Below are 19,526 nucleotides of genomic sequence, written 5' to 3'. Positions count from 1 at the left end.
ATATATATACCTCAGACTTATTCCTCCTGAGCTGTGAGGTTGCTGGGGGATTGATTGATTGAGAGACAGGGTCTCCGCTCACTGCAGGCTCTGCCTCCGAGGTTCAAGCGATTCTCCTGCCTTGGCCTCCTGAGTAGCTGGGATTATAGGCACATGCCATCACACTAGGCTAATTTTTGTATTTTTAGTAGAGACAGGGTTTTTCCATGTTGGCCAGGCTGGTCTTGAACTCCTGACCCCAGGTGATCCACCCACATTGGCCTCCCAAAGTGCTAGGATTACAGGCATGAGCCACTGTGCCTGGCCTGCTGGGGGATTTCTATCTCTACTTCCCATCAGTCATTAGTGGAGGACTTCTACCATGGGGGGCATTATTCCTTGGCACTTCCAGTTTGCCTAGCAAGAGGCAAAGGACTCCAGGGGCAAGAAAAAGACCTTGGGCCACAAAACCCAGATCTGGCATCTCAAAGTGATGTTCTAGTAAAGAAGTGAATGTTGGGAGCGGGTATAGGTGGAACGCTAAGATTATCTGCTATAAGTAAACATACTGCTAGGCTAACCATCTGGATGGTTTCAAAGGTGTTTTCTCAAACATAATGGTGAACACACCACAGTTAAAATGGACAGAGGCCAGGCGTGGCGGCTCATGTCTGTAATGCCAGCACTGTGGGAGGCTGAGGTGGGCAGATCACTTGAGGTCAGAAGTTTGAGACCTGCCAATGTGATGAAACCTTTTCTCTACTAAAAATACAACAATTAGCTGGGTGTGGTGGCACACACCTGTAATTCCAGCTACTTGGGAGGCTGAAGCACAAGAATCGTTTGAACCCGGGAGGCAGAGGTTGCAGTGAGCTGAGATTGCACCACTGCACTCCGGCCTGGGTAGCAGAGTGAGACTCTGTCTCAAAATAAAATGAAATGGACAGAAAGAGCAGGACTGAGAAGGTACAACTTTAATGCGTCTGCAGCCAGTTCTTAGAACAGAACAAGTGATTAACAGATACCGATTCTCATGGCTTTTGTGTTTCACCAAACATTGAACTGAAGACTGCATTTTGCATTATTTCATAAACTGACAAACATTTACACGATGTAGAAGGAAATGATGAATTCTTAAAATGTAATCGACAAGCAACACAAAGAAGACAGGCTAGTAAGCATACATTTTCACTTTGTGGACCTCCTTGTCGTCACACTCCCTCTGTTTGTTGTAGTAATAGAATGTATTGTCCCTTCTCTGAAGTTTCTTCACGTATCCTGTCTCTGGCCAGCGGTCTACCTGCGCATCAAGAACCAGAATACAAATTTTGTAACACCAGCTTTATTTTTATCTCATAGTTTCCTATCAAATAGTTAAAAAGTATGACTCACACCAACAAAGTATAAGATTAGATTTTAAAATGCTTGAGCTTTTAAAGTGTTATACCCACAAGACACATCTTACATTGCAGCCTCATACTATAAGACAACTAATTCAGGCCGAGTGCCGTGGCTCGTGCCTATAATCCCAGCACTTTGGAGGCTGAGGCAGGTGGATCACTTGAGGTCAGGAGTGCAAGATTAACCTGGGCAACATGGTGAAACCCTATCTCTACTAAAAATACAAAATTTAGCTGGGCATGGTGGTAGGTGCCTGTAATCCCAGCTACTCGGGAGGCTGAGGCAGGAGAATTGCTTAAAGCCAGGAGGCAAAGGTTGCAGTGAGCTGAGATCGTGCCACTGCACTCCAGCCTGGGTGACAGAGCATGACCCTGTCACAAAATAATAATAATAAAAAAGACAGCTAATTCAGCGCTTTTCTCTATAGCCCGATATCTAGGTTTATTTTATTTATTTTAGAGATGGGGTCTTGCTACATTGCCCAGGCTGACCTCAAACTCCTAGGGTCAAGTGATCCTTCCAGCTCGGCCTCCCAAAGTGCTGGAATTACAGGCCTGAGCCACTGTACCCAGCTCCAGTTTCTAGATTTAAATTTCCATACTGTGGCCATGGTAAGAGAAAACACTCAAAATAATCTAAACTTCATTCTTCTTATGTTTACAAAAGACTGCAAACACTGCAACTTCTAAAATTAACACCCCAGGAGGACATCAGGTCTAAGCCCAGGCCCCACTTTGAAAGCACTGCCTGCTGATTGTTGGTAACTACACAGTGAGTAAAATAAAGCAAGCAACTCAGGAACTATCCAAAGGTGTAGACACATTTCCTTCTGCCCCAACTTCAAGTTCGCCTTGACATTTTTTCTTTTATTTTTTTTTTGAGACAGAGTCTCACTCTGTCTCCCAGGCTGGGGTGCAGTGGTGTGATCAATAGCTCACTACAGCCTCAACCTCCTGGGCTCAAGGGATCCTCCAGCCTCTGCCTCCAGAGTAGCTGGAAATACAGGTATGCGCCACCATGTCCAGATAAGGTTTCTTTTTGTTTTTGGAGAGACAGGGCCTCACTATGTTGCCCAGGCTGGTTTCAGACTCAGCCTCAAGCAGTCCTCCCACCTTGACCTCCCAAAGTGTCAAAAATCCTTTTTTACTTTTCCTACCATTCTTTATTATTATTATTATTATTATTATTATCATTTGTTGCCCAGTTTGGTCTCAAACTCCTGGGCTCAAGTGATCCTCCTGTCTCAGCCTCCCAAAGTGTTAGGATTACAGGCGTGAGCCATGTGCCCAGCCATCTCCTACCACTCCTTCTTGTATAACATATTGGTTTGTTTACTTTATCGTTTGGCTTGATCTAATTTGGAGATCTGTCTCCCCGCTTCCTCTTCAATGTTATGCCTTCCTAGTAATGTTCATGTATTTTGCTACTGTCAAATGTGTTCCTTTCAGATTTTGTGAAATCTTTATCATGATCAAAAACTCATTATCCAGGTTTTAGAAAACCAAATCCTGTTCTTCAACACGACCTGTAAGGCAGTCTTGCACCTGTTCTATTCCCCACTAATAAATCTCAGCTTTCAGTAGGAAGTAGAGAGGAATATACCATCTGTGTCCCCATGTCTTTTATTTTCTAATAACACATCTTCATTCTTGGTGTCGTCTCATTTAGTTATGAATTAATTAGGGAGAATAGGTAATAGCATCTCTGAGAAGCCTTGGCGGGCCCTATGACATAAGTTACAGAGAACCGGCAGTCCTTTCCATCACTGAGGCCACGCCTGTGTGGCTTCCAACGCCTTCAGCAGGGAAAGGAGGTGTTCTCAAGACTCCATTACAGCCCTCTTCCCATCCCCGGCCAGGAGCAGATTCTCTACTTGGATCCTGAAAACCATCTCATCCAGTGAGGAAACAGTGCAACCACTGCCTCTTCCGATCATCTGAAGCTACTTTCTATGGGATAATCCTTAGGACAGCTAGGTTGGTCCTAGGCTTGTTGACTTCTAGACACTTTTTTTTTTTTTGAGAGGGAGTCTCAGTCTGTCACCTAGGCTAGACTGCAGTGGTGCGATCTCAGCTCACTGCAATCTCCGTTCCCCAGGTTCGAACAATTCTCCTAACTCAGCCTCCTGAGTAGCTGGGATTACAGGCACCTGCCACCATGCCTGGCTAATTTTTTGTATTTTTTTAATAAAGAGGGGGTTTCACCATCTTGGCCAAACTGGTCTTGAACTCCTGATCTCATGATCCACCCACCTCGGCCTCCCAAAGTGCTAGGATTACAGGCATGAGCCACCACACCCAGAAACATTTTTCCGTTTGATACCCCTTGGCACACCTGAACTTTTTTCTTCTTGACTTTGAACTTAATCATTTCCATTTGGTCTAGGAAACCTACTTGCCTGTGGTAGAATGGAATGAGATTCTCAAGTTCAAGGATATTCTCTTCAGGAGGGAAGGTCAGCAAGCACAGTACCACCAGCTACAGAAAAACAACTCTCAAACTCTCAAACCACTGCACACTGGTAGAAACATCCCAGCCAAAGCAAGCCTTCAGTCACCATCCTATCTGTCCCTGAGGACCCACTGCAAATGCCACTGGGGACGTGAAGCCCTCTCTGGGGTTTGTCCCCAAAAGGAAGTGATTTTGTTTTCCTCTAAATCCTTGTGCTTCTTTTTGTTAAGGCACATATGCTTTGACTTGTATAAGGTTTTATTATTCTTGTTACTTATCTTAGACTCTAAGATGATGAGATTAATTAAAGCTACCATTCACTAAACACTTACTGTTTCTTCAGTCAACAAATTTTTTGGAGGAGAGTCTTACTCTGTTGCCCAGGCTGGATGGAGTTCAGTGGTGACATCTTGCTCACTGCAACCTCTGCCTCCCAAGTTCAAGTGATTCTCCTGCCTCAGCCTCCCTAGCAGCTGTGATTACAGGTGTGCACCACCATGCCTGGCTAATTTTTTGTATTTTTTAATAGAGAAGGGGGTTTTACCATGTTGGCCAGGCGGGTCTCGAACTCCTGACTACAGGTGATCCACCTGCCTTGGTCTCCCAAAGTACTGGGATTACAGGCATGAGCCACCATTCCCAGCCCAACAAATTATGAGCACTATAATGTCAGGCACTTAAAATGAGATTACATTAAATTCTTCTGACTTGTTTTCTTTCTTTCTTTTTTTGAGACAGGATCTTGCTCTGTCACCCTGGCTGGAGTGCAGTGATGTGATCACAGCTCACTGCAGCCTTGATCTCCTGCACTCAAGCAATCTTCCCACATGAGCCTCCCAGTAGCTGGGACTGCAGAGACACTCCACCATGCATGGCTAAATAAAAAAATTGTTTTGTAGAGATGGGGTCTCACTATGTTGCTGAAGCTGGTCTTGAACTCCTGGCCTCAAGTGATCCTTCAGCCTCAGCCTCCTGAAGCACTGGGCTTAGAGGTGTAAGCCACCACACCTGGCCACCTACGACTGAGGCTAGTATATCTTTAGGGGCTTCCCAATCTTAAGGCAAGGTATGAAGCTTATTTTAAAAAGCATAAAAATGATAATGCTTGTGTTTTATCTATTTAAAAGCCATAGATGATACAGTAATGAAAATTATCCTTGGCAATGGGGATAGAGTAAAATGGCTGAGAAGACAGATATATGAAAATCATAGTAATCAATCTTCATTTGATCAGTATTTTAAATTTCATTGTTATACAACCTCAACAATGTCTGCTAAATTAATGTCTATTAAAAAGGCAATTCCATTTTAGTTCTGTATTGCCTCCACCCTTTTTCCTATGTACTTTTCTTCCATTTTATTTTATTATTTATTTGTTTATTTATTTGAGATGGAGTCCTCTTCTGTTGCCCAGGCTAGAGTGCAGTGGTGTGATCTTGGCTCACTGCAACCTTCCCCCACTGGGCTCAAGTGATTCTCCTGCCTCAGCCTCCCGAGTAGCTGGGACTACAGGTGCGTACCACCATGCCTGGTCAATTTTTGTAGTTTTAGTAGAGACAGGGTTTCACCATGTTGGCCAGGCTGATCTCAAACTCCTGACCTCAAGTGATCCACCTACCTTAGCCTCTCAAAGTGCTGAAATTCCAGGTGTGAGCCACCGCTCCAAGCCTCCTATGTACTTTTAAAGCAATTTTTAAGTAGAGGTCAAGAGTAGTATAAAAGAAAAAGAAACGAGATCATAGCAACCTACAAACTCCACACATTAGTCTCTGAAAAATGAGTTAGTAAAAAGTAATGAAAATAAACAATGGAGTTGATAAACACTGTTATAACCCCAAACTAAAAATGCAAATATACTTACAAATACTATGTCATATTCTGCAATACAGGTGACCCTTGACCAACGTAAGTTTGAACTTGGGGAGTCCATTCATACATGGATTTTTTTCAAAAAATATGTTGACCTTTTTTTTGAGATTTGCAACAATTTGAAAAAACTTGCAAACCACATAGACTAGAAATATAAAAAAAAAAATAAGAAAAAGGTTTGTCATGAATGTGTAAAATATATAAAGATATTAGTGTATCCCTGGGCTGATCAATGGGCAAGTCATCCTGTTAACAGGAAGTAATAGTTATTTTGGGGAGTTACCCCCAGTAGTTATTTTAGGAAGTCAAAAGTTATACACAAATTTTTGACTGCATGAAGCACTGAAGCTCCTACTCCCTGTATTGGTAAGGGGTCAACTGAATTTGTAAAAAATCCATCTCTTAGTAGCCAACAGAATAAATAAGTTAAAAAGAACCACACGGTGTCAACGGGAGGCACATCGAGACTTTGCTCTAGTCTTCATAAAGCAAAACTAGGTCTCCACTCTCTGAGGGAAGCCTGGAATATACTCCTAAAGTCAGGAGTTGTTTTCTGACACTTTTGTTTATAAGGTATAATCGCCATAAAAAACAAAACAAAGAAACAAACAAACAAAAAAAACGAATTTTGGCCGGGCGCGGTGGCTCATGCCTGTAATCCTAGCACTTTGGGAGGCCGACGCGGGTGGATCACGGGGTCAAGAGATTGAGACCATCCTGGCCAACATGGTGAAACCCCGTCTCTACTAAAAAATACAAAAGAATTAGCTGGGCATGGTGGCACGTGCCTGTAGTCCCAGCTACTTGGGAGGCTGAGGCAGGAGACTTGCTTGAACCTGGGAGGTGGAGGTTGCCGTCAGCCGAGGTCGTGCCACTGCACTCCAGCCTGGAGCCTGGTGACAAAGTGAGACTCTGTCTTAAAAAAACAAAAAACAAAAACAAAAACAAAAAAACAGAATTTTAACCTCTTTCTAATTCATGGTTAAAATAAAAAGTAACAGGAAGGAAATAATAGTTACACAACAAACTGATTATCTGATAATAAAATTACCCAAGTGAAGGAAAAAGATTCTGCTTTTGTGATCTACCATAAAAGATTCATTTAGCAGAGCATAGTTGCTCAATAAAACATAGAAAATTCTGAATGTGCCCAGCTGAATGAACACCTCTTCCCCGACTCTACCTGCAAATCAACCTTCTGGGCCTCTCCCACTTAATAAGATGAGAGAGTCTGGCCGGGCGCCATGGCTATCCCCTGTAATCACCAGCACTCTGGGAGGCCGAGGCAGGTGGATCACTTGAGGTCAGGAGTTCAAGACCAGCCTGGCCAACATGCAAAATCCTGTCTTTACAAAAATACAAAAATTAGCCAGGCGTGGTGGTGCACGCCTGTATTCCCAGCCACTTGGGAGGCTGAGGCAGGATAATCCCTTGAACCCAGGAGGTGGAGGTTGTAGTGAGTCGAGATTGTGTCACTGTACTCCAGTCTGGGTGACAGAATGAGACACTGTCTCAAAAAATAAAATAAAATAAATATAAATAAATAAAATGAGAGAATTGGAGAGAATTCTCTTCAGTTATTGTCTGGTTGTTTATAAAATACTTTTCAGCATCTAAGAAACTCTTTGAGTTCAGGTTTGTTCTTACCATAGAAACTTGTTTCACTTGTTTATATTCAATTTCATCCCGATATCCCGCTTGTTGAAATCTGTACAGATTTTCTATCTCTTCTGACCATTTTTTGGCGCGACTTACTGATTTTGGTTTCACGTCGGAACTAGCCATGGTTACAGGGGCCTTATTACCAATAATTTCTGAAAGATGTTAAAACAACATTAGCAGTTAATGTAATAATGCCAATTTTGAAATTCCCTTTAAGAATAAACAAAACTAACACTTAAAAATTATATACAAAGTTAAGAATCCCATTAAATATATTAGTTTTTTAGACATACAGTTCCAAGATTGAGAAGGATTCATGCTCTATTTTGTGGAGATAAAAATGTAACAAATGAACAAACAAAAACCCCAAGTCCCCGAAAGATACACAGAAAACTGTTTATTTCTTTATCAATAAAATTGCAGTCAGAGTTGTAGTTATGGAGTGCTGTTCTAAGAGCTGTATATTTGTATACAAATACTAGAGTTCCAGTAATATGTTCAGTAGATTGTCAAAATATCCACCACCATTCCATTTAGTTACGTTCCACACTGTATCTCTCTTTCCCTCTCTTAAAAAAGGAATGTAAGATCTGTCTTCTCACTCTCTTCCCTGTTTCTGGGAAGGAAGGGCTTATTCATTTTCAATTCTTAATTACTTGGAGACATCTCAATTGCTGCAATTAATGTACTGAGGTCACTGTAGTGCCTGATTCTTTGATGAATGAATGTGAGAAGATAGACTAATACACATTCCATGCACACTGCATGGCTGTCACAGTACTGAGATCATGGATTTAAAAACAATGTAAGAGGTCACTAATAGTCTTAGAAAGTCAAATATACGACTTTAGTTCATATCATCGTCTATTCACCAAACTTCGAGATTTTCAAAGGCATAATATTGCACTTGTTTTCTCAGTGATTTCTTCTATTATCAAAATATATTAGTCATTTAACTGAAATAAAGTGTCCAAAATTTTCATCATGATTCTTTGAATCTATTCTCCCATTATATTTCTGTCGGGGAGAGGTGGCTCACACCTGTAATCCTAGCACTTTGGGAGGCCAACGCAGGTGGATCACCTGAGGTCAGGCATTTGAGACCAGTCTGGCCAACATGGCAAAACCCTGTCTCTACTAAAAATACAAAAAATTGGTCGGGCATGGTGGCAGGGACCTGTAATCCCAACTACTTGGAAGGCTGAGGCAGGACAATCGCTTGAACCCGAGGGGTGGAGGTTACAGTGAACCAAGGTTGTGCCACTTCACGCCAGCCAAGGCTAAAGAGCAAGTCTCTAAATAAATAAATAAAATATTTCTATTGGCCGAAACACATTAAAGTCAGATCTTGTAAATAAATTAATATTTTTGAAATTTTTTCAATCACAATGACAAATGCTTATTATGTTAAAAAGTCAAGATATTCAAGAAATAGATTAAAGTATAAAAAGGAAAGGCTGGACATGGTGCCTCAGGCCTGTAATCCCAGAACTTTGGGAGACTTAGGTCAGGAGACCTGAGGTCAAGAGTTTGAGACTGGCCTGGACAACATGGTGAAAGCCTGTCTCTACTAAAAATACAAAATTAGCCAGGAGTGGTGGTGCATGCCTGTAATCCCAGCGACTTGGGAGGGTGAGGTAGGAGATTCTCTTGAACCCTGGAGGCAGAGGTTGCAGTGAGATGAGATAGCACCATTGCACTCCAGCCTGGGCAACAAGAGTGAAACTCTGGCTTAAAAATGTGTATATATTACAGAGGAAACAGGTTCTAAGAAACAGTAAATTAAAAAGTGGGCTGGGCGCGGTGGCTCACTCCTGTAATCCCAGCACTCTGGGAGGTTGAGGCGGGTGGATCACGAGGTCAAGAGATCGAGACCATCCCGGTCGAAATGGTGAAACCCCGTCTCTACTAAAGATACAAAAAATTAGCTGGGCATGGTGGTGCGTGCCTGTAATCCCAGCTACTCAGGAGGCTGAGGCAGGAGAATTGCCTGAACCCAGGAGGCGGAGGTTGCGGTGAGCAGAGATCGCGCCATTGCACTCCAGCCTGGGTAACAAGAGGGAAACTCCGTCTCAAAAAAAAAAAAAAAAAAGTGAACTCATTGTATTAAAATACTTTCAAAGTCATATTTGTATATGAGTTTAGTGGCCATTACTTACAGGACTTTTACAGATGAAGCACATTTCCGAAAAGTAGTAATACAATCTTAATTTTTGTCTTATCAAAGCTTTTTTTGCTTTAGGCTTGGTTTTTTGCTCATATTCACTCAAAACGTATTTTCTTGAATGTCATCTATATAACCTTTTGTCACTTTCAGCTCAAAAAATGATGTCAACTATACATAAAAATGCTACATTTAATAGAAAAGTAGAAAATAAGCAGTGTTCAATTGGACTTTGGGGGAAATCACCACTTTTCTCAGTAGAAATAGACATTTTCCCGTTACTAGTAAGCATTTCAAAAGTTTATTTTCCCAAAATACTTAAAGAGAATACGAATGTAAATTTCACCATCATAGGAACTCTAGTGACTACTATAACTATGCTATATAAGTGGTGAAGTGGTGGTGCAAATTCTTTTTTTTTTTTTTTTTTTGCCTTTCAGTTTATTTAAAAAACAAAATGAAACTAAAATTAGGAAAGATCAACTTATAATTCCTTGATTAAATTTTTCAATGATTCTAGGAATTCAGTGGCAGTACTAATTCTGCTAGTAGTAATACTGAGCACTTGGAGACTGAGTGGCTTCTTTACTGGCAATTGTGCCAAAAAAAAATTGATTAAAAAATACATTTAATGACTGGATGCAGTGGCTCATGCCTGTAATCCCAGCTCTTTCTGAGACCGGGTGGAAAAGGGGGAAAGAAGAGACGGGGGCGGTTGGGAAGCCCGGAGACACTAGAGGGAAAGTAGGAGGGAGCGGGGAGCCAAAAGCCTACAGCACCCAGTTTTCCCAGGCTCTCTCCCATCCAAGTACTGGCCAGGCCCGACCCTGCTTAGTTTCCGAGATCAGGGTGATATGGCTTTAGACGCCGGCAGGGGGCGCTTGACGGTCCCAAGAGCCCGTAGTGTTGCCTCCGCGGACCCCTACCGCGAGGTCACCGGCTACCGCCGGGAGCAGACCAAACGACGGAAAAGCGGGAGAGAAGAGTCAAGGGGCGGTTGGGAAGCCTGGCGACAAGAGGGGGAAAGAGGGAGGGAGCGGGGAGGATCACTTGAGTCCAACGGTTCAAAACCACCCTGGGCAACATAGTGAGACCGTCTCTACAAAAGAGAAAATTAGCTGGGTATGGTGGCCCATGCCTGTAGTCTCAGCCACTGGGGAGGCTGAGGTAGGAGGACTGCTTGAGCCCCCAAGGTTGAGGCCACAGTGAGCTGTGATCGAGTCACTGCACTCCAACCTGGGAGACAAGAGACCCTGCCTCAAAAAAAAAAAAAAAAAAAAAAATGCATACACACATACATACGTGTTATGTTAAAATACCAAGTTGTATCTCCACAAACAGGTAACGGCATTGCCTGAGTTTCTGGTTTGTGAAACTGAATTGTATTAAACACTTAGGGTTTATATGCATACAGATAATGATTCAGCTCGTACCTCCACTTTACTATGGTGCAAAGGCAATACGTATTCACTAGAAACTGTACTTCGAATGCCCATACAACCATTCTGTTTTCCACTTTGAATACAGTATTCAATAAGTTACATGACAGAGTTAACATTTTATTATAAAACAGGCTTGGTGTTAGATGATGTTGCCAACTGCAGGCTAGATAAGGTGTTCTGAAGACGTTTAAGGTTGGCTAGGTGCATTAAATGCATTTTCGACTTACCATGACTTTATTGGGACATAACCCCATGGTTAAATCGAGAAGCATTTATTGCAGGTTTTCGTGTAGGACATAAAAACCCACCATCTCAAATCCCTGACAATCTAAAGTTGTAACACAGGCTTCTGATGTAGTCAGCCATCCCAAATTCCCTCTGTACTTCCATTTCACTCTGAAAAGTGCTTTTACCTTTAGTAGTATTAAAACCTCAAGAACATTAGCCTCCCTAATAGTTCATTTTTTTCTCCTATTAGATTATTCCTGTTCGTAAGAGGCAGCAGGAGACCCGTAACTAGCAGGTAACCTTAGACAAGGCCATGAACACGCCTGTGCCTGTTTCTTGAACTGAAAGAGAAGCATTAGATGGTCTCTAACGTCCTAAAGTCCCGTCCGCTGTCGTTGGGAGTTCATTTGAAAGACAAAAGTGGTTCCCAAAAGCGAGCCTGGTGGTCCCTGCTCTGGGCGTGATAACCTGCAGGTGTGCAGCACAAAACCGCTCCCTCCCGGCCCCCAGAGCTAACCAGCAGTCCCCATCCCTCCAACTTCCTTTCTGCCACAAACCACCAACTGTGTGGAAGGTGAAATCTGCCTGGAGAAAGCTGGGATGGACAAAGCGCAGTATTCCAAAATCAAGGGCCCGCATCAGAAAGCCCTCCGAGTCGCGGCCCCTAAAGCCAAAGGGATCGCGGGGCAGCCGGGAAACTTTCGGGAGAACCGAACCCTGAGACTCTGGAAGGCCCTCCACCCTGAAAAATACGGAGGAGACTAGAAAACCACGAGATCACATGGGCAAACCTCAGTAGACAACAGAGAACTACAGAGCGGAGAAGGCGGGGCAAGGACTTCCGGGGCGGGGCTACGGCCGGGGCACAGGGGTTGGCGGGGAGGGCCCGGCGACGCATCCACCCACTCCTGGGGCCGGCTCTCCGGGGTTATCCTCTCTTCGCCGAGCAGGAGAGGCCGGGGGTGCCTGGGAGCTCGCAAGCGGGCGCGGCGGTGCTAGCGTTCTCTACTCGGGATCAGCGGGCAGGGCCAGCGAGAGGCCAAGTGCTGTGGCCTCTGCGATCCTCGCGTCTCTTAGCAACGCGGTCTGCAGGAGTTCCCGGCGGCTTCAGGCCCCGCCCATCTCCCTCAGGCCCCGCCCCCGGGAGCGAGCTTCTGTGCGTGTGCGCAGGGGCTGGAGCGAGCGCGGGCACAGCTTGGTATGCCAATGCAGGTTCCAGGTAGGAATACTGCCAGGGCTTACCCTGGAGCAGAGACGGAGGGCGAAATGGGTTACTTGCTGCTGCTTGAATTCCAGAAAAAATTCCCTAGGAAAGCGGATCACAGCACGGAGACTACTGCCGTTTCTAGTTCCTCGTAGACATATCTCCTATCTATTTTCTTTGCAGGGAATGAATCAATCCAGAGAGGCGCCGTAGTGCTTGACAATTAGTAAACCTACAATAAATGGGATCTATAGCTTTAATTATTTTTTCTAGCATTATCTATTACTGTAGTACAGAACTATCTATTTTATCGAAAAATGATCAGATTCAAGATACATGTTTTGAATATAGAGCCATCAGGATTTGTGAAATTGTTGAATGAAAGAAAGGAACAGCTGTGGGCTGGAGCCAGCTCATTAGAGCTCTCCTGACTCGGTAATTAAATTTTTAGGAATTTTTTGAGCCAGTTTTAAATACAAGCCATGAGCATGAAGATGACAAAGGCCTGGGGCACCTGCCCAAAACAAAACAAAAACACACACAAGCCATATTACAAATTAAATTATATAAACTTGTAAATAAACGAGTCATATTAAAACAAAGGCAACACAGTAAAACTGAAAATAAAAAAACACAACTATTTACTTACAATTCCCAAATTTATTTCTTCAGCCCGATCTTTCTCTGAACTTTAGATTTGTATATCCAGTGTATATTCAACATCCACTTGGTTTTCCAAAACAACCTCCCCAAACACCTCCCTACTAAAACAAAAACAAAAACCTTGCTCTTTCTTCATGTCTTTTAGTAGGTGAGGCATAGAGCCCTCTCTCTCCTTATCCATCAGTGCAACCTGCTGCCTTCATAGCTTCTACTCACATCCCAGCCATCATCATTTGTCTCTTCTCTGGTAATTACAACAGTTCCCAACAGCTCCCTCTGCCCCCTTTATAATCTGTTGTCAATACAGCAGCCAATGCAATCCGTTTAAAACCTAAGTCAAATTATGTCAGTCTTCCAGCCTGACCAACATGGTGAAACCCCATCCCTGCTAAAAGTACAAAAATTAGCTAATCATGATGGCACACACCTGTAATCCTAGCTACTCAGGAGGCTGAGGCAGGAGAACCGCTTGAACCCAGGAGGTGGAGGTTGCAGTGAGCCGAGATGGCACCACTGCACTCCAGCCTGGGTAACAAAGAAAGACTCAAAAAAAAAAAAAACCCAAAAACGTCAGTCCTCTGCTCACAACCCTGCAGTGGCTTCCCATCTTATGCAGAGTGAAAACCAGAGGCTTTACAGGGTAAGCAAAGCTGTATAAGGTTTGCACACAACATCCTCCCTCCTTCCTCTGTAGCCCTGGATCATTCTGCTGCAGCCACACTTGCCTAACAGTGCCTAGCACACAGTAGGTGCTAAAGGGATATATTTTGAATGAGTATATGTCACCACTGCCCCTCTGGTGCTGTGGAGGACGCATAGCACGGTGGCTAGCAGTGTGTTGTCAAAGAGCACAGTGTCTAAAAGTGTGGTGGCCTTCTTGGATTTTTGAATCTGGGCTTTACTTACTAGAAACATGACCTTGGACAAGGTACTTAACCTCCGTTTTGTCAACCGTCAAATGAGGACAAAAACTGCACCTGTCTGATCAGTAGGTAAGATGTGAGGATGAAATAGTCAGTGGAAAACACTGATAACATCTGGAACTACCTAAATGGTAGACAATAATTACTTTCATTAGCATATACACTCCCACTTCCACAGAGATTTTTGTCTGCTTTTTAAAAAATTTTTTTGAGACAGGGTCTCACTCTGTCATCCAGGCTAGAGTGTAGTGGCACCATCTTGGTTCACTGCAACCTTTGCCTCCAGGTTCAAGCAATTCTCATGCCTCAGCTTCCCAAGTAGCTGGGATTACTGGTGCACCACCACACCCAGCTAATTTTTTTGTATTTTTAATAGAGATGGATTTTCACCATGCTGGTCTTCAACTCCTGGCCTCAAGTGATCCGCCAGCCTTGGCCTCCCAAAGGGCTGAGATTACAGGCATGAGCCACCAGGATGGGCCACATTTTCTGTCTGCTTTGCTCACTACTGTATCTTTAGTGTCTAGAACAGTGTCTGATACACAGTAGATGGTCAATGAATAAAATATTTGTTGACTGAATTAAGCTTCATCATCACATTTCCTGCAGTATTGCAGCAGCTTCCTACCTGGATTCCTGCCCCAGACTTCCTGAGTGTTCTTATTTATTTATTTTGAGATGGAGTTTCACTCTTGTCGCCCAGGCTGGAGTGCGATGGTGCAGTTTTGGCTCACTGCAACCTCCACCTCCTGGTTCAAGCATTTCTCCTGCCTCAGTCTCCCAAGTGGCTGGGATTACAGGCACCCACCACCACACCTGGCCAATTTTTGTGTTTTTAGTAGAGACGGGGTTTCATCATGTTGGCCATGTTGGTCTGGAATTCCTGACCTTGTGATCTGCCCGCCTTGGCCTCCCAAAGTGTTGGTATTACAGGTGTGAGCCACTATGCCTGGCCTTGAATGTTCTTTAGACTCAAATCAAGTGGTTCTCAAACTTTATGATCCATCAGAATCACCTAGAGCATGTGTTAAGCTGCAGATTGCCAGGTCCTACTCTCCTAGTTTCTGATTCACTAGGTTGGTCTGGGCTGTGCTTACCTATCTTGCCTATTGTCTACCCTATCTTTCCCTTGTCATGACTCTGTTTCCCTTTGTCTGTACTGCATCCATTATGGAAAGAGGAGGAGGTAAAAAAGTGAGCAAATATATAATATCATGAGCATTATTTTGACCTGCCTTTCCTGGAGCTCCAAAGTCTGTGAGATTCTTCAGACAATAGACTCACAACAGAATTTGTTGTTTAATCTCCAAAACTCTGCCAGGCAATTGTTCACACGTGTTCTAAGACAGACTCAAAGGTGTTGCCGGTAGTATACTAGCAGGATATTTTACCTAAATTAGTGATTATGTTGTCTATACCTCTCCACGTCACCTCTCCTCCCCCTCCTCAAGATTTCATGGGAATCTGTATTTGAATAGAACTCTGAGTATCATGATTGCAGGAACAAGGTGATATTCACTAGGGATGACATTCTTTTTTCCCTTTTATTTTTTAAATATATTTTTTTGTGACACTTGTTGCCCAAGGTGGAGTACAATGGCATAATCTCGGCTCACTGCAACCTCCTCCTCCCAGATTCAAGTGATTCTCCTGCCTCAGCCTACAGAGTAGCTATGATTACAGAGATGTGCCACCACACCCAGCTAAGTTTGTATTTTTGGTAGAGAGGGGTTTTTTCCATGTTGGTCAAGTTGGTCTCGAACTCCCGACCTCAGGTGATCTGCCTGCCTCAGCCTCCCAAAGTGCTGGGATTATAAACATGAGCCACTGAGCCTGGCCTTATTTTGTTTTTTGAGACAGAATCTCTCTCTGTCGCCCAGGCTGTAGTGCAGTGGCATGATCTCGGCTCACTGCAACCTCTGCCTCCCAGGTTCAAGTGATTCTCCTGCCTCAGTCTCCTGAGTAGCTGGAATTACAGACATGTGCCACCACTCCCGACTTCTTGTATTTTTAGTAGAGACAGGTTTTCACCATGTTGGCCAGCCTGGTCTTGAGCTCCTGATATCAGGTGATCCACGCGTGTCAGCCTCCCAAAGTGCTGGGATTACAGGCGAAGCCCGTGCAGGATGGAATTATTATTCCTGATTTCCCTGGTCAGAAATCTTTGTTCCTGGATTTATTCTCATGTTACTTTGCGTCTCTGATTTTGTTTGCCATATTCTGCAAACATGTTGTCTCCAGATAGATTGAATGCTACCCAAAGGCTTGTGACCATGCTGTGCACAAAATGGGACTTCAAGTGTTATGGAGGCCTGGCAGGGCTCATGTGTGTAACCCAGCATTTTGGGAGGCCAAGGTGGGTGGATCGCATGAGTGCAGGAGTTCAAGACCAGTCTGGTTAATGTGGTGATGCCTCGTCTCTGCTAAAAATACAAAAATTAGCTGGGCGTGGTGGCAGGCACTTGTAATCCCAGGTACTCTGGAGGCTGAGGCAGGAGAATCACCTGAACCAGGGAGGCGGAGGTGCAGTGAGCTGAGATTGCACCACTGCACTCCAACCTGGGCCATAGAACTAGACTTTGACTCAATAAATACATAAATAAACAAACAAATACATCAATCAATGTGTTCTGGGTTGTTTAATTATACTGTCGAAGGAGATTTGATAGGAAGGAGCACAGTAAACATCATTGTGTTGCAGAATATTCAAGAGACCAAAGAGACCAATGGGTGAAACGGGAGGATTTTATGAAGGTGGCCACCGGCTCAGCAAATTAGCATCCCAAGGCTGAGCAAAGGAGAAAGAAAACGGGGCACTTTTTATACATCCAGGATGACATAGCAGCTAACAGGTTTACAGAAGCCAGAACAAAGAACAGTTAATTAATTTGTAACATGTTTTGTGATGTATGTTATGTTTGAGTAACATGCATTGTACATTCTTTGGGTGTTTGTTATCTTGCCCTGTGATCTTGCAGCTGGTCAGTAAGAAAAACTGGAGTCTTGAGCTGCCTGGGAACTTTGCTGAGAATGTGGGGAGAACAGATAAGACAGGCTTTACAGGGAGTTAATTTTAAGTAGAGCTGGGGGTTAGGTTTTCTATTAAACAGCACACTATATCGCAACTACAAATGATGAAGTTTTGCTTTTACTATTATTGCTGTTTTTAACTCTCTTCAATTGTGGTTATTTGGTGAATTTTAGTACAATACTTTAACAAACATTTTCATAAAGTTGCTTTGGTTGTCAAAAAAATTTTGACTTTTCCTCCTATCAATAACTTCCTAAAAGTATAGCTCTTTTAAAAAGGTGGGGCGGGGGCAGAGGAGAGGGAGCAACTAAGACATTATTGGAATCTTATTTGCCTCAAGATCACGCAGAGACAGCTTATTCAGTTTGTAGATTATATAAATAGAACAGAGAATTAATAGTTACGGAATCTACCGCGAGTTAGATACACACTTTCTCATGCAATCCTCACGGTTATTCCACAAGGTTAGAAATTGGGAAGAGAAGAGAAAGAGGGGGGAACTGAACTGTGGTTTCTACGGAGGCGGAACCAAGAATGATTTCTAAGGGCAGCTCCGCAGCCCGCTCGCCTCATTGGCTGGGGCCGCCAGATCTGGGAGTTTCGGTTTCCGTTCGCGCGACTGCACCTGCGCAGACACCGGCAACTCCTAACCAGGGCGACACCTGCGTTTGTTTGGCGGGAATGAGCTTCGCACTGGGCGGGACTCAGGGCCCACCGCGTGCAGCGCAGCGCGGGTGATTTTAAACCCCATGCAGCCGGCGCCTGGAACGCGACCGGAAGCTTCTTGGCTCTGCCTCCGGTCTCCTGGCTTCTCTTATTGAACACGACTGCGTTCGGCCGGCCAATGGCGAAGCGGCGCGCGGCTTCCCGGAAGTGGCGGCGCGGTAGGGACAGGCCTGGGCTTCATCTGCGGGTGTGGGGTCCACGGCGTTGGTATCGGTGGCACTATGAGTTCCTTCGAGGGACAGATGGCCGAGTATCCAACCATCTCCATAGACCGCTTCGACAGGGAGAACCTGAGGGCCCGCGCCTACTTCCTGTCCCACTGCCACAAGGGTGAGTGCTGCGCGCCGCCAGCTCCTAGGGCGCGGGTGGCTGGAGATAGGACGGGAGGGTCCGGCCCTGGAGCAAGGGACTGCCGCCTGTGGGAGGCCAGCGAGGGAGGGGCCAGCACACCTTGTCCCCGTCGGGTTCTTCAGCCTTTCAAAGGCTTCATCTATTTTCGGATCTGGGCAACGCGACGTAAAGGCGCCTGCCCGTTGCGCCCAGGTCCGGCTTGATCAGGCATTCCTAGTAGGTTCCCTTGGTAGCTCTGCTGGTGGCCGATGGTCAGAGATGGGCGAGGGTTAGTTCTTCCGCCAGAGCCTCGCCACCCTGTATAAAGAAAACAAGTTTTAGATTCATTTGACCACACCCTCAAACATTGGTTAGCAAGCAGGCACACTCAGACACACACAATTATGAAACAGCCCACCTGAGAACTCCATGAAGTACAAGCTCCCTGGCCTTTGGATGTTCTCTCACATGCGATATGAAAGCTTTGCTCCAGTCTAGGATGGCAGGATTTTACCTTTCTAGATGGTATCAGGCTTACAGCTGGATCCTTTCACAGCGGGACCGATTTAGGGGATTAAGGTTAGAGTGCCGCTGTTAGGAGCTCGAGGCTAGATCCTCCAGGCAGAGATTGGAGCTAATTTCACAACCATTGTTCATTTTCGCTTCTATTATGCTGATAAGTCACTTTTACCAGTGAAAACAGTTTTAATGCTCATTGTGCTCGGCCATTAGTGTTAATTGGAGAAAATGAGCAGTTGAATCGCTGGAATTGCTGCCTCCTGCTGTGTGCCCTTGCAGAGTGCTGGAGCAGGATGCTCCCACTACCCTGTGGAAGTCAATCAGTGTAACAAACCCATCCGCACATGCACAGTGGGAAAGTGTTTTAAAGAAAATTACATGTATCCAAATACTGCCTTTCCTCACAGGACTGGTGTGAAGGCCAACTATTGTCTTGTATGTAGAATCAATCACTTGGACTATAAATTGTTGAAATTACTACTTCTGGGAAATGTCCCTGCTTTTTTTGCACAAAGCCACCAGTGATTTTAATGAAGAAAATCTGGACCTCCCCTGGTGCGTTGCCATATTAGCACCATGCACCTCTTTGAGTGTCTGTCTTTTTTTTTTTTTTTTTTTTTTTGAGACAAGGTCTCCCTTTGTTGCCCATGCTGGAGTGCAGTGGCATGTGCTCTCTGTTCACTGCGCCTTTGACCTCCTGGGCTCAAAGGGTCTTCCCATCTCAGCCTCCTGAGTAGCTGGGACTACAGGAGTGAGTCACCATGCCTGGCTCATTTTTGTATTTTTAGTGCACACGGCGTTTTGCCATCTAGGTCAGGCTGGTCTCGCACTCCTGGCCTCAGGTGATCCACCCACCTTAGCGTCCCAAAGTGCTAGAATTACCAGTATGAGCCACCGTGCCTCGCAGATTTCTGGTTTTGTTTTTCATTGAGAA

The 19,526-nt window shown here is 44.5% G+C and overlaps 3 protein-coding genes and 1 long non-coding RNA gene across 6 annotated transcripts in view; 1 reads left to right on the top strand and 3 right to left on the bottom strand.

Annotated features, from left to right (window-relative positions):
* OLAH (oleoyl-ACP hydrolase) overlaps positions 1-1,279 on the bottom strand; it is a 45,442-nt gene extending 44,163 nt beyond the window's left edge. The window contains exon 1 of the mRNA XM_035306848.3: positions 1,164-1,279. The gene's annotated coding sequence lies outside the window, so the exon portion shown is untranslated. The remainder of the gene's footprint in view (positions 1-1,163) is intronic.
* On the bottom strand, positions 939-12,277 carry MEIG1 (meiosis/spermiogenesis associated 1). Its single transcript, XM_008999974.5, has 3 exons — positions 12,103-12,277; positions 7,348-7,514; positions 939-1,279 (listed from the first exon to the last, which is right to left on the bottom strand). The coding sequence occupies exons 2-3, from the start codon at positions 7,483-7,485 to the stop codon at positions 1,151-1,153; spliced, it is 267 nt and encodes an 88-aa protein (XP_008998222.1). The 5' UTR covers positions 7,486-7,514; positions 12,103-12,277; the 3' UTR covers positions 939-1,150.
* A 4,333-nt stretch (positions 12,278-16,610) lies between these two features.
* On the bottom strand, positions 16,611-19,199 carry LOC144576881 (uncharacterized). Its single transcript, XR_013519547.1, has 2 exons — positions 18,492-19,199; positions 16,611-18,391 (listed from the first exon to the last, which is right to left on the bottom strand). It is a non-coding gene; the product is annotated as an uncharacterized LOC144576881 (long non-coding RNA).
* The window catches only part of DCLRE1C (DNA cross-link repair 1C), a 39,595-nt gene continuing 37,715 nt past the window's right edge, over positions 17,647-19,526 (top strand). For all 3 annotated transcript variants that reach the window (XM_035306833.3, XM_078329518.1, XM_002750054.6), the window contains exon 1: positions 17,647-18,073. In XM_035306833.3, coding sequence (XP_035162724.3) covers positions 17,862-18,073 — 212 coding nt within the window. In that variant the 5' untranslated portion in view covers positions 17,647-17,861. The remainder of the gene's footprint in view (positions 18,074-19,526) is intronic.

The sequence above is a fragment of the Callithrix jacchus genome, chromosome 7 (assembly GCF_049354715.1).
Source record: "Callithrix jacchus isolate 240 chromosome 7, calJac240_pri, whole genome shotgun sequence".
NCBI lineage: Eukaryota > Metazoa > Chordata > Mammalia > Primates > Cebidae > Callithrix > Callithrix jacchus.
This window is presented reverse-complemented; position numbering and strand designations above follow the sequence as displayed.

What these genes read in the sequence shown, in the direction of transcription:
- MEIG1 (XM_008999974.5), bottom strand. Translation starts at nt 7,485, where the DNA reads ATGGCTAGTTCCGACGTGAAACCAAAATCAGTAAGTCGCGCCAAAAAA. An exon ending in AAGTGAAACAAGTTTCTATG is followed by an intron (nt 1,280 to 7,347) that starts GTAAGAACAAAC and finishes CTTGATGCGCAG; the next exon opens with GTAGACCGCTGGCCAGAGAC.